Source organism: Drosophila innubila, assembly GCF_004354385.1.
Source record: "Drosophila innubila isolate TH190305 chromosome 2L unlocalized genomic scaffold, UK_Dinn_1.0 4_B_2L, whole genome shotgun sequence".
NCBI classification, from domain to species: Eukaryota; Metazoa; Arthropoda; class Insecta; order Diptera; family Drosophilidae; genus Drosophila; species Drosophila innubila.
Window position 1 is genome coordinate 6,828,835 of NW_022995372.1, and position 23,733 is coordinate 6,852,567.

General features: G+C 32.7%; 1 protein-coding gene and 1 long non-coding RNA gene across 3 annotated transcripts in view; one reads left to right on the top strand and one right to left on the bottom strand.

Annotated features, from left to right (window-relative positions):
* LOC117779518 (serine-rich adhesin for platelets) overlaps nt 1–23,733 on the bottom strand; it is a 73,298-nt gene that overhangs the window by 41,466 nt on the left and 8,099 nt on the right. For both annotated transcript variants that reach the window (XM_034615738.1, XM_034615737.1), the window contains exon 2: nt 8,699–8,802. In XM_034615738.1, coding sequence (XP_034471629.1) covers nt 8,699–8,802 — 104 coding nt within the window. The remainder of the gene's footprint in view (nt 1–8,698; nt 8,803–23,733) is intronic.
* Nucleotides 1,029–1,392, top strand: LOC117779522. Its single transcript, XR_004617015.1, has 2 exons — nt 1,029–1,213; nt 1,292–1,392. It is a non-coding gene; the product is annotated as an uncharacterized LOC117779522 (long non-coding RNA).

A 23,733-nucleotide genomic window follows, 5' to 3' on the forward strand; every position in this document is an offset into this window, starting at 1 on the left:
ATCTTACAGGGAAATTTTTAGAAATTAGTAAAATCTGTCATATTTAAAAATATAAAAATCTACTATTCAAAGTTAGTAGGCTTGAAATCTAACTTTTGTAAATTTGTAAAATATTTACAGAAAATATTAATCTATTCAATTGAGAATATCACTAAAAGTCGACAAAGTAAACACAATGTCGACTGGAATTAAATTAATCTGCTCTTCAGGTCTTGCTTTTGTATACTTTGTATACATTATTTTTATGACTTTATATAATGGGTATTACATGTCACAATGCAGCTACTGCGAGGTAAATATCAACAAATCTTATAAATCAACAAGTACTAAATATGTTTTTCCTTACAGAACTTTGAAGATATAATTTTGAAGTGTGTGCAGTTTCCAGGTCGCTGTATTCGGACTTTTCGAAGCTGTTCTCCTTTATGCAGAGATAAATACTGACAACATATTAACGTATAATCTTGGCCACAATAACAATCAGCTGTCGAGTCAAAAAAATTAAAATTCTATCACACATATGACAACTTAAAAAATTTAAATTTATGCATAAAATTGTTTTTTTTTTTTTTTTGTCAAATAAACGGATTTGATATTGTGGTCAATCTAAAAAATATAAACATAAATTCTATTTGCTATATTCAAAAGAATTTTTTTATTTTAGTAGGTTAGCTTTAATCTAATTTTTACGACTCTATGTGGAAAATATGCATCTCATGTAAAAATTAAGTTTGTGTCAATTAATATCTTTGGACATACAAATTTTTGATTGAAGAATTGGCTAAAATCTTGCCTAAAATTATACTTAAATTGATTTCAAATCACAGGATATCACAGTTACTGACAATCAAAGCAAGTCAGCAAGTTGTGTTTTTTCTACCTCAGTTCACTAGAAATTTTATGTTCATTCAGTACATAGAAAATATTAAAACCTTGACGACAACGAAAAAAATTTTAAAAAAATTGTATTAAATTGATCATATATTATTTCTTGGATTCGAATGTCAAATAATTTTATTTATCTTTCCGTTATAAATTAGACCTGCATTCTAGGAAATTGGGTATAGCATAAATATTAAATAATATGGCAAATCCTGTTTGGGGTTTCCTCTGGTTTATTGTGCTGATTTTCTTTTCGTTTTTTGTGGCTTGGATTGGTTGCATTTTCTACGTTTGGACCTATTTGTTTTCTCAGTGCTCAGACTGTTGTACTGTAAGTAAAACTATGTCAATTTTGTATTCAACAAATTCATATTAAAGCTTAATAATTGTTTTATAAACTTATTTACAGGGGTTAGCAGATTTCTTCTTAAAGTGTGTCCAATTCCCTGGCTACTGTGCAAAGAGTATGATAAGCTGCAAGAAAATGTGTTAAATTAGCAAAAAAAAAAATGTTGGCAAATCAACAAGAAAAGCACGCATCATTCAATTTTTTCACATTTTTCCAATGCTATCGTACCAAAATTAATAAATGTAATATATGAATATTTGTCTCCTCTTTTATGTACAAAAAAATTCTTCAGAAAAAAAAATATTTTTGGCCAAAAATTTAGAAAAAAACTGGCAAAAAATATTTTGGTTAAAAATTTAAAAAATAAAGGAATTGGAACATGAAATATGTTTCTCTGAGAGAATGTGTAGCGTTTTCTTTCTCGCCACATGTTGTACAGTCTTTGCTGTGTATTTAATGCAGAGACAAGAGGGCAACTCATGTAAAGAGGGAACTACGGGTTACGAGCTGGAGAATTGCTCTACCTCTTTATTTGGTATCGACGCTCGATCAAACGAAACACCTAAAGCAGTCAAGGCTTTTAAGACAAAGAAAAAAACAGTTAAAATATAAACAAAGTCTTTGTATTTAGTAAGTACTTAGACTGTCTAATGAATGACGACAGCTTGTTGCTGTTGTTGTTGTTGTTGTTATTGCTGTTTGCCAAATGCTTCCGGTTGTCTCGTTCATTAGAGGCAATAACAACATTTCTGTTGACTTTTTTATTCGATTTCATTTTTGTCCACACACGTGCGACCTTCCAAATAAAAACTTCGACTCCAACTTAGACGACAGTTGGGTCATTAGATTACAATATGAATAACAATTACTATTACTTTTATTATTATTACTATTACTATTAATACTGTTATTGCTTTTGCTTGTGTTGTTTGTGTTGCTGTTGTTTTCGGCCTACAGGAAATGGCATTGGGTAAGAGTTTCTCTAACGACACAATTAATTTATTGAATTAAGCCGCTTTTTGGGCGTAGGGGCAAATCCACTTGAAAGCAAATGCACTTTGATCGCTTTAACCGAGTGGAAAGCACTTGACTTGCCCCCCAGCTAACACTCACACACACACACACACACACTTACACAAACGCAAACACAGTCCCGCACTCACACTTGCCTACCACTTGACTCACACACACTCGCAGTCTAAGTCTAAAAGCATTGCTTTGACTTAGTTTGATATGCAAATTAGCCACGACGCGTTTCGTGTCTCTACTAAAAAAAATGATGCGATACCAATAAACCGATGAGACGATGATGCCGATGCAACAGCTGCCCCTCATGCCATCATGCCACCATGCCACATCAATCGGGTCTCAGTCTTAGTCTCTCTCTTTCTTATCGCATGGCCATTCAACAACTCAACAAACATTTGGTTCCAGCTGCTGGTGGCTTTTTTAACTGCGTCGATCAATCAAAAGCAGAAACTCAATATGCCGACGACTCATATAATTAGATAAAGACTAAGAGATGCGCTATGAATCAGGTATTAAAGAAGTTTAGCCAAGTAGTAGGGAAATATAAAAATTAATAAAGGAGAAAATTGAAGCAAAATCATAAGCAGAATCCATTTATGCTTATTGATCTTATATTATAGCTTTTATAGAGTATACATATTAAGTCAAGTAACTGGTCTGACAAAATAAAAGGTTCACATATTTTTCATTCAATCACTTATTTCAACAACCATAAGAATTAACAATAAAATAAGGAAATAAAAAAAGATTATGTAAATATTTTATTATGCCCAAACAATTCTTTGACTGTGTATTCTCAATATAACTAATTTAAATTAAAGCAAAATTAGATTAATTTTGCTGATCTTTTCTATTTCAAGAATTAAAGTGAAATCTTCCGAAATATTCATAAAAATTATAAAAGAATTTTTTTATTTTGCTTCTATTTCATGGAGTTGCCTAAAAAATCTGTAGTATGTGTACTACAAAATTTAACTGCATAACCTAGATCTGTTTCCAAAGTTCTATCCTTTAAAGAAATAAGTCAAAGATTCAATTAACCTAGTTAATTTTTATAGCAAATTTATAGCATAATTGTACAGTTAGAATGCCAGAATTTTAGCATTAATTGACAAGAAGAAACTGTAGTTTTAGTACTTAACTGGAAAAAGCTACATTGTGCTTTATCTAAGACAAAAAAGAAACTGTATACACCTCAATTATTGGCAAAGCTAGTGGAGAATATTCCTGATCTTTCAGTTAATGTCTCCATCTTTAATGGTGGACCACAGAGAGATCAAAGCGACTTCAATAAACGGTTAATGTGCTCGATTTTCCAGAATTTTATTAGTGTTACAAACGCGAAAACGAATTTCAGATGCCTAAATTCATTGGTAGACAATATACACATACAAATACACTAGACAACAAAGTTGGCTTGCTAAAGACGGTGGCATTTCTTCTTTGGACACGCTAGAATTGAAATGCGATGCATCAACAACAATAACAAGCAATCGTTGTCAAGATTATAACAGCAACAACAGTGTTGAATTGTTGGTTCACTGACCACAGGAAATTTGTTGTTAACAAAAGCCAAAAAAAAAAAAAAAGTTGAAAACAGCTGATGGAGCTTACGTTGAAAGTGTTTCAGCTTACTTGGCTCTTAGCTGGCTATAATATTCGTGGCTTATAAGCGCTTCATTATGCCAAAATGAAAAGTGTTCGTTTTTTTTACATCTTTTTCTGCGTCCACTTGCTTCTTATTCATTGTCGAAAGCAACAACGCCAGGGGAATTATGCAAAACATATCGGAAACTAAAACGGAAAATAAAAGCAGATCTACTACGAGTCCAAGCAAATTCAATTACAACAACAGCAACAAATTCGCAGATATTTTCCAAGTGAAAGTTGACAGTGGTGCCTATAAAATTATTGTTGTTGTTTTTGTTTTTACTTTGTTGTATTTCTTGAGGTAAAGTTGCAATTGCAAAAAGGGCGTTAAATAAATGTTAAATGTAGCTGATTATCATAATTAATACTCTGGGTCTTACGAGCAGTACGAATATGCCATATTGCTCTAGGGTCTTATCCGTAGGGAATCGGCTATAATCGTATATTTGCTGTGAAATATGAAAGCACAATTTCTAAGAAAATCTAAAGAAAACATTAGAGAACAATGTAATTACGCTCTACTTGAAAGTGATCGTCTTGCAGATACGCTGTTAATAGAACTAAATACTCACTACAGTGGGTCAATTTATTTTCGCGATTTTAATACCTTATATCTACCTAACAGAAAATTACCAATATATGAAATAGTTGTAACTTCTCCGTAAAATGTAGAAGCTCGATATTAAATTTAGACCCATAGTTTCTTGGGCAATTCTTCTTAGAATTCATCGTAGATTACGGTTTTCATAACCGCTTTGTGCATTTTTTTTAGTCCATACAAATCGACCCACTCTAATACTCATACCTATAAATAAAAACGTGCACTGCAAAATCAAGATGCATGCACTGCTTGCCGATACACACAGCTTAAAGTTACGCTTTAGCAATGCACTGCTTGCCAAATAATTGTCAAATTTATTTATTTATTTTATTTCTATTATTTAATTTAATTTTATTATTATTAATTTTTTGATAAAATATTTATTGCCATTCATAAAATTTCGATAAAAAACGTTGGTTATTTTCCAGGTGAAATACATTTTTTCTTTATTAATGCAAACTTCAAGTTTGTGCTTTTTATAGCAGATCATGTTTAACAAAATAAGTTTTGCTTTTCTTTTTTTATCTCATTTTTTTGTTTACAACTCCTACAACACTTTCTCGAATAGTTAAGCATATTATAACAAAAACAATAAAGTAGCATTACAAAAATTTGAACTAAATGAAAAGAAAATTAAAAAAAAATAAATAATATGTCTATGAATGAATAACAGAAAAAAATAAAAACAAATATTTCTGTCTAGCATTTTGCGAGTTTCCCACATAATTGCAAAGCGCCACAGAGTAACATAGCAGAAAGAGAGGGAGATAGAGAAAAGAGGGAGATAAATAGAGAGAGAGAGAGAGAGAGAGAGAGAGAGAGGGGGAGGCAGCATAGTTCAGTGCAATGAAAGCACAAAAAGCCGACATCAACTTTTCAATGCGCCTTCTGACAGACAGCTGAGTTCAGCTGTGACTAGAAAGAGATAGAAAGAGCGAGAAAGAAAGAGAGAAGAGACAGGAGCTTGTTACGCTTGTGTTGAGCCAGCGATTGTGTATAATAAATATAAGCGAAACATAGATAGATTGAGAGAGGTAGAGAACGAGAGGAAGCAAGAAGAGACGGCAACTGACTGAGAGCGCAAAAATGCAAATATAATAATAATAATGTAAAAGGCACAAAGCATGCCACAGCACGTCAAGTGAAAATTAAGAAAGAGCTAAAAAAAAAAGTCCAGTATAAATGTTGCAAGCAAAAGTAATTGACTATGAGATACCTTACAAATAAATCAGCAGTTGTTCAACTTTAATTCTGATTATTAACTTTCTTGCAGTTATTATTTGAATTTTCAGATAATTTATTTATCTAGCAAGCTAGGGATTCTATATATTTTATATTCAAGTATATTTATATACTTAATCATACCCTTTACCTTCCATTCTACGTCTAAAGGGTATAAAAAGTCGCCGCGCTGACAATGTCTAACCGTCACTCAGAGCAAAAAATAAAAATAATGCGACTCTCGACTGCATAATGAAAATAATAGCAGTCGCAATGATAAACACACAAAGACACAGATACTCTACTGTTAGTACAAGAAGAAGCAGTGTGTGTGAGCGAGAGAGAGAGAGAATCTAGCTAGAGGCACCTGTATCTGAAGCAGTTGCTGAGGAACTCAACAATTGCCGGAAGCAGGTGTCGCACTTGCACTTTGTCTTACTTTACAACATTATTAATGTAAGAGAAGAATCTCAAGTTAAAACCGCAGTTTTTATAAACTAGCAGAAGAAACATAAGAATTGCGATAGAAACAAAAATTTGTAGATCAGCTAAAAGTCGACTTTGTTTAAGGCAATTCAAGGAATCAATCATCATTAATCTTGGTTAAGCATAACTTTCACATTTAACTGACCCTTTTGCTGATGGGAACTATTAATATAAATTAGACAACTCACTTCTAACAAAGTATGAACATAAATTCATTTTTTGTACATTTTATTTTCAGCTTATCAAAAGAGAACCAGTTTTTTTTAATGTTATCGCTTGACATTTCGATAATTACAAATTATTTGTTAATTGATTTTAAACGAGAACAAAAAAACCGGAATTACGATTATAATTTATATTATTTCTATAAATATTTTATAATTTTTTATTTTAGATCAAAATAATAAATTGTTAAGAAATAAATAGTATATTTTTATTTACTCCCTGATTAAAACACAGTTTATAGAAAGATCTGAATGAGTAAAGAGGCTTATAAAGGTTTTTCTTAAAATTTACCAGTAGCTTTATTTTCCCTAATATTTCCTGCAGTTGCGATCTCTTTTTCATGTATCAAGCTCATTATGAATAATGCTTGATTTGACCTAAGAACTAAGAACTTCCTCTTTAATGCCGCCCATTTAATGAATTTGATCTCGAACCTTATAGAACGAGGCACGTTTCTACGAGTAACTTTGCCTGGTGTCTAGGTAAATGAACTTTCTGGCTGCAGACAAAAGCTAACGGCGCTTAAAGCACCATTGATAGAGGGGGAGAGAGAAACAGGGAGATTGAGAGTGACAGAAGGAGAGGGAGAGGGGGGAATTAGATAGTGTAGAGAACTTCACTCTCCAGCAATCGTGGTAACAATTTTGCGGCTTCGTGAGAACGAAAGGCAAAGCAAACTGTAAACTGTAACAAAATGATTAGCCGCATAATTTATGGCCAAGCCAAGACGTTAACAAGAGCAGTGCGGCAAATATGTTAACTGCTGGACGGACTGCATGATTGATTGATTGATAGATTGTTTGATTGAGCGCCCAAACCGAATGCGAATATTCGTTTGCTTTTTGGTTATTCAATAAACGTTGAATGTTGATCGCCTTGAGCCACAGTAAAATAGAATCAAAGTGTGTTATACAAAACTAGCAAGAAATATTATCTTTGAAATAACATAAAATTTATACATGTATAGTATTTTGTAAATAATATTTAATCTACATTACATATTGTAAAGTCATATTCAAATTTTATCAGGATTTAAAAAAAAAAATAAGGTCTTGTTTAATAAAGATTAAAAAAAGCAGAAAGAAACAAACTTTCTCATTTACCTAACTTTTGCTTCCTATACTATTTGATAATTCTTTACCAAGCTAAACATAAATACACCCCCAATAAAAGGTCTTGCAATTTTCTTACAAAATATTATAATACCCTATGCAAAAGATATAAAAAAAAATCGAGTTACGTCGAATGCAACGCAGGTAAAAGCTACAAAATTTAAAGTTCAGGTGCTGTTCGCTTGATTGTTTCACATTTCGCTGAATACATTTCAGAAACCGGCATTCTATAGACCTAACAAAAAAACCTGTTTGCTGTCTGTTGTGCATGAAGAAAATAAGAGTTTGGCATAGTTGAAATAGGGGCTGTAAGCTTTAAAGAAGTAGAGGGGAAAAAACCCCTGAACACAACACTAATTGGTTGCAACTTTTGTATTCACTATTTACACTTATTTTCTTACACTATTTTATCTTTACAGAAAACTTGGTTTATTTTTATCAACTTTTGATTTAATTTGCTAAAACATTTTGTTATCACTAATTCTGAGAGCTTTTGCACGTGTGTAAATTGCACATTGAGTTCTTGTTTAAGAACGCGCCATAAAAACACGACAAAATACACGACACGCAAGAAAGTAACAACAAAATATCAATAACGAGCGCAAGCGGCGCGACAACATTGAAAACTCGCCGCAGACTAAAGAGACTGAAAATGTGCAGGCTAAATGGAATTTATGTTGTGCCGTTTTATCGTTTCAGATACATTTGTATCTAGATACACATGCACGAAACTGCTTTGCGCTGAGCTCCTACAAACAACTTACTCTTCAGCAGCTGCTCTAAAAAGCCGGTTCGTTGTTTTGACATTGTGCGTTGTTCTTCTGCTTAGCCTTCTTTGGAGCCCCTGTTTCTTCAAGTCTTTCTTCTAAGCGAGAGACTCGGAAACAAGTTTCATTCGCTCTTAACTTGCACAATGTTGCTGGCAACATTGAAGCTAGCAATATAAACTACTTATCACTCTGCACTGCTTGACAACTAAAAGCAGTTCGCACCGCACAAGCAGTAATAGCTGCATATAAAATGTAGCATGCTTTTCGGCAATCGAGAAATATTTAATGAAATCTCTTAGAAGAAATTAAAAAACTGTGACTAGACTGTTATTAAATGTAATTTAATAACAAGCTATTTTAAATTTTTACTTACGCAGTGGAGTTTTTGCCAACAATTTTGGAGAACCGCCGCCATTGCACAGTGAGCTCAAATCACTATGCGAGCTCTTCTGGCTGTCCTTGCTATACGAGCGACCACTGTAAATGAGAAGAAACAAATGAAATGAATTATTAAATACGTAGCATACTTTTAGTCATCACTGTACAACGTTAACAGTGCACTTACAGCCCTGTCAGCTGTAAACTTAATTGTGCGTGGCAAATACTCCAAAAATCAGTATGCTGAAAATTAATTCCAAATTATAGGAAAATATTTTTAATGGAAAAACTATAGAGCGTGCACAATACTCATATTTCATGCATTAACACATTTTCTTTCAACTGCCAAAAATGTGCAAGGTTGTGAAATTACTTATGGCATTTTCATCTGCGAATCGCCTCGTTAAGCAAATACACAAAAAAATCCAAATCATATTAAAACAGGTGAAAATTGAAAAAACTGGAAATCAACTGAATAATCAAGTTGCCCAAAAATTATGCGTTTTGTGTGCTGGCAACTGCTTTTTCTTTATTTTATATGAGTTTTTCTCCCACTCACAAGTGGGTGCTAAAAAATTTCCACTTTTTCGAGTTGTGTTTTCTTATTTTTTGCGACTTCCGTTTGTTGCGCTAATTAAAAATGCGAACCAAAAGTAAAAACAAAATTTGCTCAGGAAACGCTTGTCCGTTTCCAATGGCCAAAAGGAATTAGCTTGGCCAACTGCGTTTCCGTTTGCAGAAAAAATGGCATACATAACTGTAATTTATGTGTGTTCAACAACAACTTTAACAACTACCAACAACTTATGCGCAAAACTGCTTTGCCGTTGTCAAGTTGTCAACAAGGCGACATTTTTTTTGTATTATCTCCCTCCCCATTTTCTTTCGCATTAAGTTTTTTTTTTTATTTTTCCCCGGTGCAAACGACAAGTGAAAAATGCTGCAGTTCAACGCAATTTAATTCAATTTACTCGTCGTATAATTTAAAGAAATTAAAGCGCAATGCAGTTGTCAATGACTGCACCTGTTTTCTTCAACTGACGCATGCGAAAAATGCTACAAAAAAAGGAAAACCCAAATTAACAATTTTTGTATCATCTGATAATGAAGTTTAAACTTAGAAAAACATTAATTAATTAAGCAAAAAAGACTTTTTCACATTTTATGGAGAGCCCGACATCGCTTGACTTTTTTGGCGTGCTGTCATTTAAATTTAAAACACTCTGAAGTTTAACTCCCTATAGAATAGATAGCTCGAGGCTTAACGTTGTCTTCTTCAGCTCAACTAAAATTTAATGTCAGTTAAGGACAAGTTGAATAGAATTATGCAACACACAATTAATTAATTGATTTCACCTCAACGCAAAGTTATTTGACAGTCTGGCATCTCCAGGGATGGGTATAGATATCAACTTATCGATGTTGTATCGATACAAAAAAACATAGATATATGAAATTATATTCGATATATTTAAGATGCATGAATTATTTGAAAGTATATTAAAAAAATGTAGTTTAAAAAAAATTTGTTGGAGTTTCAAAGATTTTTACCGAATAAATATTTGATCATAGTACAATTGATAAATGTGGCATCAAAATTATGTGGTTTAGCTAAAACTTGTTAATTACATTTTTTTAGGTACTATATATCATGAGATTTCAACCATTCAATTTTCTTTAAAGAGAATATTTCAATTTCCCATTTAAATATTGCCAAAACTTATTAGGTTTGAGCGTTATTTAAATTTAACTAACTAATATAGATCTTATGGATGTAAGTTTATATAAATTGTGATTTTTTACTTTTGATAACATATTCTCTAGGATATTTTACCTGCTGTCTATTGCATTTCTGTTGACCTCGATTTAAGCTAGAGGTTAAGTTTAAAAGCAACATGTAGCTAAAGTTGTTATTTATTGCATGTGCTCACGCGCTCATCTCTAATTATAGAAACGACTGTGCGAACAATTCAAGGTTGAGGTATGTTGCGCCTGCCCGCTGTGTGGTGCGTGTAATCACAGCATGCAAAATTTCATTTAGCCAAATTGTTTATGGCAAGCACTCAGGTAGCCTGCCACTTGCCACTTGCCACAAAAAGCATTTGCTTTAAGTTCAATTGACGTCAGTTGTTCAGGTGTCGACTGCAACAATATTAGTTGAATGTAAAACTAACAGTGACAGACTTGCAAAGCATTAAACTGCTTGCGGCTAGCACTGAATAGTGCGTGCTTTGCAGCAAGCAGTTGTTTGTTGCCAGCGATGTAATGAAAGCAAGTAGTTTGCAACTTTTAAAGCTGCATTTGCAAGTGTTGTCAATGCGAATAAAAACTACAAGAAAAATACTAGAACAAAGTTTAATATTTATTATGGCAAAGAAGAGACGAAAAGTAGAATAAAGGAAGAAAATGTTGTTGATTCTGCGGGCGAGAAAAGCCTTTAAAGCGATAAAAACAATGTAAGTAAGTTGTGAATTGTATATTAAATTAGGACAGAGGAGACTGCAAAGGGATTTCGAGGGTTAACACATACATACATGCTTAATGTATGTATGTGTGCACTATGGAGCGACACCATTGTTGTTGCTGCTGCTGCTGCTGGTTGTCTATTGCATTTTTCATTAATTTCTTTACATTTGCATTTCATTAATAATGCATTTTAATTACGACGTTGCTTCTTCTGCACTCCCCTAACTACTTGTGGGCTCCCTTACTTCTACCCTTGTAACTTTGCCAATGGTGATGATATAATAAATATTTATAACAACGTCACGAATGCAATGCAAAGACAGACAGAGAGACAAACTTGTGAGCTATTTTTAAGTGCAATTTGTTTATAACCGAGTGACGATCCCTCTCTACCCCTACATCCTCCCCCTTTTCACCCTCCTTCAGTATTTGTTGTGCTTGTGCGATTCTTTGGCTCAATTTCCGCACAATGTTTATGCTTCAGTTCAGTTGGCGGCGTGTTCGTGTTTCGTTTTGCATAATTAAACCCATTTGCCGGTCAGTCTGCAGTGCTTCCCCTTTTTCCTACTACACTCCTCTCCCTCTTTCCCACACTCCTATGCCTGTCTACATCCACTTCCCTTCTCTTTTCGTTACTCCACATTGAAATTGGGCTTAATTAATGGCACAAACTGTACTTGTTACCTGCATTGATAAACTAGTTACTTATTTGGGGCGTGTGCTGTGTATGCTTGTGTGTTTGTGTGTAATGGGCGTGGCTTGGCCAAGTCGGCGCCTAAAAAGCCAGCGACACAGCAAAAAAACCTTGACAATGAAAATGTGTTGTCATGTATAAAGCATAGAGGGAGAGAGAGATACAGAAAAAGAGAGAGGGACAATAGAAAAGTGTGCAAAATGTCAGCGGAAAAAATAAATATATTTTGTATGTGTTGACTTGAAAGTTGTTAAAACTTGAAGGTGTTAAGAAGTTGTAAGAATTATGAGGCAACATTGTGGAAAATGCACTACAGATATATTCAACGATTTCTTACTAAGTTTTTTATTTATTATTTAATCTGAAAAAATAATCTAGCTGATAGAATACATCAGACTATCGTTAATTACGACATAGGAATAACTAGGACTCGGAATCTATAAATTATTTATCAGCTAAATAAAAATAATAATCTCATAAAACCAAATTTAATAAAACAATTCAGAAACGATAAAAAAAAACTCAAGAATTAATCATTATTTTATGAGTTTTATTTTTTTGAAATAATCATTATTTTATTGTTAAAAAATAATGATTATCCCTTGGGTTTTATTTTTTTGGTCAAAAGTAAAATAATAAAATTCAAAAATAAAGATTAGTTCTTTCGTTTTATAATATAACATAATGTTTATTATTAAAATTATTATTAATTCTTTGAATATATTGAGATAAAATACACGGATACATTGCCACAAGTTTTTGTCTCAATTGTTCTTTATTTATAATCTTGTCCATAGCATAGCCGACAACAACAGCAACAATGGTATCAGGTGCAACAACAACAACAACAAACAATGCTTTTGTCTGTTCTGATGCTGTAAAACGTTCTTTTTACAGCCTGACAATTGTTCGTTTTATTGATGCCACAGGCTGCATTTTAATTGTTGTCATGTTGCAAGAAGGGCACAACGGAAACTCGCGCAAAAAAATTTCAACAATGGAGAAAGTATTTTTTTTTTGTAATGGAATTTGGCAGGATTTTCTTTTGATTTTCTTACTGTTTGGGTTTCTCTTTTAAAAATTATGACAACTATGCGACTTCCGTACGCAGTTGCAAAAGTTTTGCTGAAAAAGAGACAGCAAGAGAGTGAGATAGATAGCAGAACTGCATGTTATGCAATTACTTGGAATTGCCAACAAACACACGCCCACGCCCACTAGCCATGCCCCTCAGGCCGACAAAAATAAAAACAATTCGTACGACGCTTAATGAGGTTCCATTAAATTTAATTGCAGTTGAAACTGTTTGCCAGTGGCCAACAACCAACTTTTGTTTATGCATCAGAGGGAAAGAGAGGAGAGAGGGGAAAAAGGGGAGTTCGTAGAAAGAGGGAAGTGTAATTTCTATCTTATTTGTTTTTGTAAACCAAACATTGTATGCAGCATTCAAATCTCCATTGGTCAATTTAATTGAAATTCAAGCATCATATTGTTTAATACCCTGTAGTTAAAGTGGCCTGCTAAAGGGGTAGTTTAAGTATTTTACAAATTATAAAATTTATTAAACCAATTGTTATTATCAATAAGACTGGAATTTAAGCTATAAAATGTTCAAGAATTAACTAGCTATCTTCGTCGTGCACTGCTTACAGTGCACTGCTTGTTTTTCAGCCTTGTCAATTGTAAAAATGTTTCTTTGAAGTTTTTTTTTCGCTTGCTACGGATTTTTATCGCTGTGCCACAATTTGCGTACTTTCACTTTGACCGCAGTCAATTGCTTTAATCATCAGATTGGCGCTCTGCTGATCTGTTAGCCTCAAGCCCCTCCCCCCCCATTATGGTATAATTAAATTACCCACTTCCTTTCCATGGAACGGATCGACCAAGCGGTACAATGAGTTCATTATGTGAGTTCTTATTTATGTCTGTGTGTATGTCTGTGTGTATGTAGTAGTATTTTTGCTTGTGAAAATTTCCATTTATCAATTCTTTTGTTCTTTGCATAACTAGGTGACCTTTTTGAGTAATTTATGCAATTTAATTGTCCAACAACATGAAAGCGAATTTCTTTGTACTTTGGAATTCATTTCTTGGCGAAAGATCTTGAAAAGATGTGTTCACTAAAAAACAATCCAAATAAATATTAAAAAAAAAAGACATTCTCGTAATTCGCAGTTCCTATTTACCACATTGTCATGTCAGCTTGCAACAGTCTAATTCACAATAGCTCATTGTGCTGCACTTAAAGCCATTGAACGAGTGCTACGAAGACTGGTCTGTTTATATGGCCAGACAGACAGATAGACAGCTTCAACAGTTGAGAGACAGCTAAGAGAGAGGCGGAGTGACTGAGGGGGAGGTGGGTAATGTGTATAGCGACCGTTGCTTTTGTTTAACGCATGAGTTATTAATGAACATTAGCAGAATTTTACTTTAGAGTGAACCACAGTCAAGCATCACATAATGGATTACGAACGGCAAACGGAACCAAAAGCGCAAAAGAAAATAAATTGGCAACGAACTTAAAATACACTTATGACTTTAAATAGTAATAGTAATAAATTGAAAAAAATAATATTCAGGGGTGTCACAGAAAGCGAAACCAACCGAAAATCTCCCAAAACTCCAGACATTTTTGGGAGATTTTCGGTTGGATTTGATTTTTGTGGCACCCCTGAATATGATATAAATACAAAATTATAAAAATAGACTAACAAAAACAATACAAAATAAAACATAAAATAATTGTAATTATTATATAGAATATAATGGAATTATCAAAGTAAAATAAAAATGTGAATGAGAAAATATAATTTAAAAAAACATAAGTAATTTAAAGAAAATATAACAATATAAACAAGCACCACATAGTTTGGTTAATTAAGTTAAGTAAATAAAAATAATTCGAAAGTAAAATATAATGGAATACTAATATATAAATACTATAAATATAAAAAGAAATTAATTTAAACACTTACAATAACATCTTTCAAATAACAACTACTTATTAATAATTCCATCTGCTAACCTCCTTGTAGCTTGTCCTTGTACACAAACTAAGTGAGATAACTAATAATGATGAAAATAATAAAGCTCTTGATACCTTTCCCTAAACGTTACAAAAGTTATTTGAAAACAAGAAAAGCACTCATAACAAAAGAGTATGGCAACAATAACCTGCTACCGTACGTTGTTGTTGTTTTGTTGTCATTATTGTTGTTGGTTGTGTGCAATGTCTTCTCATCAGATACGGCAAATGTGCAACCTGCCACACTTTTTCTAGAGGCACATTAAGTCATATATGGAACTGTGTGCCTTATATTGTAACGATGGTTATGATAGATATATGTCTGTCTGTGAATCTACAACATGGAAGACTGTTGACAACATTGAGGTTAGGAAACCGTCGCAAATGTGCTTCTTCTCTCCCCTCCCTACCCCTCTGTTGTTTCTTAATGAGACACGCCATGTGAAGATAAGTACAAAACGACTTCAGAGAGAGCCGACTTTGACTGAAGAAAAGATATGTGCAAATTGAAATGCCAGTGCAGAGAGCAGGGAGATAAGAAATAGAAGACTTTTCTTGTCTGTCGGAATCTTAACTCCATTTTCATTCATTAGCATCATTGTTCTAATTTCCCTTCATATGTAGATCAATGGAGCGTTGCTTAGAGCTAAAGAATGATTGCGAAGTAGTAGTGGTACTAAATTTTAAAATTTTTGATAGTTCAGGAAACTTTTCCACTTAAGTAATTAAATTATCAAATATCCTAACATCAATTTAATTACCTTCATTTCCTTTTCCTTTTCAAAATAAAAATAAACAAATTGATGTTTTCATTCTTATTGAAATTACATCATCATTTCCAGTCTCAGAGCATTGCCAAAGATCGACCGCAACCCCAATTCAAATAGTTTATGTTCCAAAACACATGGACGTCTATTCAAATTGCGGTCAACCGAGAATTACGTTATAAATAGCCACTCAACACTCAACAGAAAAATTAAGTATTTGCTCGGTCTTTGACCAAAATGGCATTTCGGTGTAAGCTATTTTATGTTTCTTTGTTTTCCAGTCAAAAAATCAACATCAATACATATATTTTTTAAGTGCAAATCAACAAAACACGCCTCTATTTTAGATTCAGGTTCTTGGGTCTGTTTTTCTCTATTGACCCTCTAAATGAAGTAGAACAATAATTATAAATTAATTCGACTAATAGATACGCTGTAGACTGCACAATTAAAAATTAAGTACATACAATCTTCTCGTTCTTATATTTCTTGAATATACATTAGAGTTTGTTATTGGTCTATAACCCAATTATGATGAAATTATAAAATGTAATAATAAATACAATAATAGTCTATAAATAAAGAACAAATAAAATCTGTATTTTAAGATCTGTTTATAGTTACTTTGTTTTTAAAAATTGCATTATTATTACATAAAAATAAAATAAGTAATTTTACCGAAGATGTTAGTATCTCTTACAACCTTTGGTCAAGAATCTTTGAAACATGACTTCAAAATACCTCTTGCATACAAATGTATGTTTACAGGGTATAAAATCGGTTTTCAACATTAGCGCACTCAGCTGGAACTTGAGAGCGGAAATTCGGCGCAAAAAGTGTCCATTACTCGTATTAGTTAAAAGACGTAAAAAAAAATTTGCTAAGCAGAATGCAGAAAAGAAATAAAAATACAAAAAAAATATGAAACACGCAGAAGTTTTCAAGAATATGTAGTACAACAATAAAAATGGCAAACAAGTCAAAAAAAAAACAAACAAATACTTAATTGATTCTGAGCCTTAGCAACCGGCGTCGTTTTGGTTGAGCGACCCTCGTAATGTTTTCTATCCATGTAAAATGGACGAAACTGAGCGTAAACATTTCAAAAACGTTTGAAAGATAATGCCGGTTAGAGCTCAATATTTGTTCCGCATAAACTTGGTAATATGCATAATTTGTATGCTCTGCTTTTAATAAATTGAAAGGCTTTTCATTATTTTAATTATTAAATTTGAATTCTATGCGTAGTCACATTAAATTAAAGTAGCATTTAAATTTGAATAAATATTGTCAAATACAGAAAGTCTGTGTACGAGATCTTAATTGATAGTGTGTTTGCAGAGAAAGCTGCTAAATCTCATTGATGAAGTTTTTAGTAAGAATAATAATAAATACAGCTCCATAATAAATTGCAAATTGTATGCCAACAAATAATTAAACTTCAAAACTATTTTTTATTTATTAACTTGTTTTAAGAATTAAAAGTAACCATAAATAAAATATAAATGTTTTTGCTAAGTAAAATATATTTATATAAAATATATATATTTAAATCTTTATGAAAAATCATTTGTTTGGTCCACTGTATATTCTAGAGTTGCAGTGTTGAAAAGCACTTTTAAAAATTGCTGTTAAGAATTGAATTTAAATTTCGAATTAAATGTCTCTTTAGTTCAATAGATTTCTGAATAGAGTACAACCCCGACATTTACAGGGTATATTTATACATGTTTTACAACTCTTTACTTCTCGGTCTGTAAACTCTCAAGTGCCCACCTTGTGTCAGTTAGCTGGTCAGTGTTATTAAGTACCCACATATTCAACTATTCGTACAATATGCATAAGGTAACAACAGCAACAACATAAACAACAACATTTGTGGTCGGAAAAGCCAAAACCCCAAAAACAAGTGTTTTCCACCGCGTTGCACATCGTTTGGAAAACTGCAGCCACAAGTTTCGACGCGACGCGACGGAACAGAGGATGCAACAACGGGTGCAACATTTTGCTGGCAGTCCTACTTTTAAATATAGAATTTGAACTAATTTCGCTTGTTTGAATCTTGTTGCTGCTTTATCGGTGAAGTGAAGTGACTGCAACGGGTAAGGGTATATGTACATTGTACATATGTACGACTATATAGGTATGAGGACCGAGTCTCTCTGAGGCCGAGTCCGGCCGAGCTGAAGATGCGCGCAAAAATAGAGTTTGCCTGAGTTGACGGGATAATGATGATGATCATGATCATGATGATGCCCCACTGTTGTCGTTTTATAAATACGCCACGTGATTCATGTGGTGGAATTATGTATTGTAGTCGTATGTGAGCATAAGATTTATGCTAAACTCGATATACCTATGTCTAAAATTGTCTGAAGATAGAGATATTGTTCGAATTGAGATGTTCTTAACACTGCGTGGGCGAATAAGTTGTTGTGCATTGGGGCAGGTGCATTAGAATTAATTTTTGCAAGTTAATTTTAAAAGTTTATCTCAATTCTTATTATATACTGATTCAATAAATGTTTTAAGTCTAACATAGCAATTTAATGGTTTATAAAATGATGTGAGTCTGGTTGTCGTCAAGTAGAGAGAGTTATAAAGATTTTCATTTCCTTTTCCTATTTACTTTATCTTATTAATTATTAAAGCAATCTCGGTTTCATGAGAATATATATTCTGTCTTTGTTCTTAATTTTGCAAATTCGTCAAGACAATCTTTAAGATTTTAATTTTTCCACAGATTTATTTTAACTTTTAAATAAGTAGTGCTTCAATCTTAGATTTATCAGAATTAACAGACAGAATTGAAAGATTGACAATGAGAATTTTTTCTTCTTTCAAAAACTTTTAGAGATAACTGTGTCATCATAAAACTATTGGCTTAGAAATACAAACTACATGTAGTTGATAACTTCAATCCTGTAAATTCATCGTATAAACTTAAAAGGAGTTAATACAAGCTAATTACAACACTCGCTTTTCGTAATATTAACCACTAAATCTTTTATTTTTTGCTTTAAATTAAGCTCTACATTTTTTCTAATTACACCTTATAATAAACACAATAATATTGTTAATTCATGCACATACACAACAAACAAACAAACACATTGTCAAAGATCAAATTAATACGTATATTTGAAGCATTTCTATTTATGAATGACTTTCACAAAGCTTCACACTTGGTTCCCATTAAGCTTCTTCAATTTCGTTTTCTATAGAACGAACACACATCGTTTAACGTTCACAAATGATTATTTTCCTTTTCCCTCTTCATTCAAACAAATACAATTTTTCTTTCAACTGGCGCTTTCACAACAAAACTAAGATACAAAGGCCAATGAAGAAAATGCTCCCCAAAATCGCTTAAGCTCATTAGTTAATATCCAATTTATAAAGAGTCGCAACGGAGAAGTAAAGCCAAAATCGTTGCAGAACAACATCAATCAAATATCACAAAAAAAAACGTAGAAAATAAAGAAAACTGAGCACCGAAAACTAAAACAGAAGCACACACAAATTTCACTCACTTGTAAAACATTTTCAAAAAAACAACAAAAGGGGACGACAAATTAAAAAGGCCGAAAGCCGCTTGCAACATGTGCCACACAAAAAGATACTACTTATATACTCGTACTACGACTCGATACTATCCGATTGGAACTGAATGATGAGTTGGAGATGGAGATGTTCTCTACGTCGAGCACATTCTGTTGACACTTTGCCTATATTACGAAACGTGCGAAAACGCATTCAAGGCAGATTCGAGATACAGACAGACTGTTTAATGTAGTGTGTGTTTGAGTGTGAGTGTGTGTGTGTGTATGTAAAATAAAATACCTAAACTCAATGAGCCAATGAGTAAAAATGTTTTGAAGCACTCGACTATAAGAAATCCTGTAAGATGACTGAGTAAGAAAATTTTCAGCAAATTTTAAAATCATCCTCATACTTTTCATTTCAAAAAAGCTGAAATATATTTTGGAGATTTAACCTTAAATAGTTGAAAATTAGAATATATAATATATCAGAAAACTTTATAGCTTTGAAATTGATTAGAAAACCTAATGTTTTTCTGTTCTTTTCCTGTTAACTATATTAATTAATTTTTTCGACAAAGTAAAGTATTCTTTGGAATAATTTAAACTAATTTAAAAATTTGTTAAATTTGCGAAATATTTAAGTTGCTTTTTTGTTTACTTAGTGAAGTGTACTGCAGAGACAAATTACTTACAAGTTCAACATTTTTGAGGTCGAATTTCTTGTGATAACTCTTTGGAATCCACAAAACTTAACTATCTTCATTTCTAACTATTTACAAACATAAATTCAATTCCGACTTAAAAATTAACTTATTTCATTTCTTTATATAGTTTGGTATACCCTCATTATCCTTCAATTACAGGGCACAGGCGCTGCCAAAGGAAGACTGTGCGTTGATTGCGTAAATGCCTCACGTGACGCATGAGACATGCGAATGGTCATTGTTGTGACATGACTGCTCCTCTTCCTGTTACTCTACTCTACACATACTCTACACCTCATCCCACCTCAACACCCCTCTTCATCTTCGCCACTGTCGCAGGTGTGTGCCATCGTTGAGTTGTCTTTGTGTGTGTGTTTTGCTGTGACAAATTCATGATTTGTCATCAATTCCTATGCTTACTCTGCTGGCTCAGTCGAGACTGCTTCTACAGTGTGCCATGGCAACCTCCACCTCTCTCCCAAGTCCCTCTGTTTCTCCCTTGTCTTTGGGGGTTTTCTCCCTCATTGACTTTATTTGGCTGCACATGCAATAATTTTCCATACGGAAGGCAATTTGTTTTCACGTTCACATAAATTGATGTCTCGAGTTTTTCCTTCACTGTCTGTGTTGACTTTTCCCCAACTGAATTGCCCCACAGTGCAAATGTCGCCACGTGTCTTTTTTATGCAGTTTCCCTCTCAGATTTTTTTTTATCTTTTTTTTGTATCAAATGATTATTATGCTGATGAGCTGACGACCGAATATGGCGTCATAACACAGCTGTTTAGCTGTTGGCTTAGTTTGTGGTACTTAAAACGCCATCAAATTGCATTGGTCACGGGGGAGGCTTTTAGAGAATGAGTGTGTGTTATGGATACTCTAATCACTGCATGAGATTCAGTTGAATAATGCAAGAATCTAAAGCTAGAATAAATTGGATTCATTCACTGCTAATTATTTATTAATGAATAGCATGGAGATACTAAATGTGGCCACACTTAGCTATACTGAGAGGTCTGAGGGAAATAGAAAAATATAAAAGATTTATTGAAAGGAATATCATACAATTTGTAACTAAAGATAAGCTACTAAATGTCAAGCAATTAATTTCTTTGCAAGCAAGACTACTCAGTTATTATATAATTATTATCATTTATACTTATATTATTATATTTGGCATCTAAATTCTTTCCGCTTTTAAATTTATATAGAGGGTTTCCCCGTTGGTTTCTTTGAAAATGTAAAATTCTAAATCTGAAGCTCCAACTTTTAATCAACTAGTTACTAGTCCATTATAAATAAATTTTATTCATAATTTTACATTTAATACATTTATACATTATTGTATACATAAATATTGGGCTCTAAATGCTGACTTTAAATTTACCAAAGTTGCTCTATTTATACTGCAATTATTAAGTTTCTCATCAAAATATTTGTACCAGAACTTGCTAATTTGCACTGCAAGTTTTCATCTTTCTCCTCGTTCAGCTTGGCTAATAAACAATTTACATTGGCCAACAGACTTGTGATAAACTTTACAACCGCCAAGTTGGCCCTAAAAACCAACTTCATTACAATTTCAAATTTCACGTTTCTTATACGCGAAATCACAAGCTGAATTCCCTGCACTCGTCGTAATTACTGGGCAAAAGAAAGCACAACAAAAAAATTATAAAAAAAGCACATAGAAAACGATGCATAAATTGTGAATGCAAATGTGGCAACAACAACAACCACAACGACATTGCGCGACATTTTTATTTGGCTGGCATACAATTATGGCTAATGGCAATGCCGGACTTAAGTCTCCAATGGGTTCTGTGGCAACTTAATTGACGTTAAAAATGCAAAACAATAGCTGCAATGGCTGCAATTGCATTAGCAATTTCATTTGTAATTACATTAAAATTGATTGACCGTTGATTTTGGCCATGCTTGAATGAATTTCCCCAATGAAACCGGAAGATTTCTTCTGTGAAATGCATTAATTGATGCGCTTTGCTATTTGTTACAACTAAAGTGAATTACAACAGTTGGGAAAATAGTTTTGAAAGGCAGAGACAAATCTAATGCATATTATACAGAGATAAAGTTGTATAAAAAGGATTTGTTTCAATAGAAAAGTTAATTTTAAGTAACATAGAAATATAATATGATCTAATGAGTTTAGAGTTCCTTAATGTATTAATCATTTCACATTTAATCAATGACCGTTGACTTCTTCACATTTTGGCATTTTCCCAAATAGGTCGCAACATTTTGATTATATTATTGTCTGATCATAATCGGCATAAAACCTGCTTACTAAAGCTGACAAATTGACGACCTGGGGCATAAAACTTGCTCACCAAAGCTGAACAATTAATAACGCTATCAAAAAGATATCGCAACAAATGAAAATAAAACTCGTTACAACGTCAGATGCAAATGTGGTAAAAAGATTTATTTTAGTCCGCATTTCATTAGAATTCGATACCTAATGCCATATTCTATATAATTTCTCTATTTTTTCTTTTTTTGCTATTTTTGAGTCGCTCTATTCACTCACAGTCAACAGTCATTTATCACGTGGATTTCTATGACATATTTTAAAGATTAATATTCAATTAGCAAATCTATCATGGACCAAGATTAATGGTGACAAAAAGTTAAGATGAACTAAAGAAAAGGTCGAAAACTGTAAGATATGTTTGACGAAAAGAAATTCTCATGTGGTTTTTATATTGTATCAAAATTTAACTACAATTTTAATAATAGGATATGTAATGAATAAAATAATAATTACAGCATTTAAGTTTTATAGCCATATATGTAGTTTATTTAGTCTTAAACAGAAATCGATTAAATAAAAAATAAATAAATTTTTTTAAATTCATAAGTTTTATACAAATTTGCTGAGAGTTAATAAAGTGCTTGGAGACCTTCTAGCTTAATCTAAGTCTCAAATTAGTTGCTAGTTTTCATTTAATGGCCTTTTTTTAGATCACGGACTTCCCAATATTATTACAACATTTTCGGTTAAGACCCACGTGTCATAGGCCATTTCATGTGCCCTGAACACGTTATCCGGCAAATACTTTAGCTGATTTTTGTATTTACCCAAAACATATTCAAACACGCCCATAAACAAGAGTCGTTCATTGATTAGCGTATAAATATTCACACGATGCCCAATCAACCAAGTTGAGCTCAGACCGCAAGTTCAGGGTCAGCTTATATATGTATGTATATAATCTTAGTTTGTATGTAAATCGCATACTACTATATAGAAATTTGCATTTATACAATTGGTTTTTTCAAGCTTGAAATTACTGTGCAACCAAAAACCCAGAACAAAACCGAGAACCAAAACTCGCCACAATTTGCAAACAAGTTTTTGGGCAACTCTTTTGTTGATTTTTCACTTACAAATTACAAGCGCAAATAGAGCTTAACAATTTATTTTGGAAAAGGTTGAGGGGAGGGAATGGAAGGTTTCCACCAGGGAAGCTGCTTTCAAAAGTTTCAGATTTAGTTTAAGCTGTTGCGGTTTAAGGAATAAACTTATTTTCGGTTCGACAAGCCTAGTTTAAACTTTTAAAAGCTGACAATCTATTTAATTTAACTCGAAGTTTTAGCTCATTTGTTAAGCAAACAACAAACAGATAAATTAATGCATAGATTTGTTCGACATTTGAATACCCTTTCAGTTAACCTTTTAGACATTGAGCGAACGAGTGAGAGAAAGAGAGAGAGATCTCGCTCAAACTCATTATTCTAATCAAAGTTCAGCAAAATTTATCGCAATATGAAAATATCTCAAATCTAAAGGGTATTCCAATGT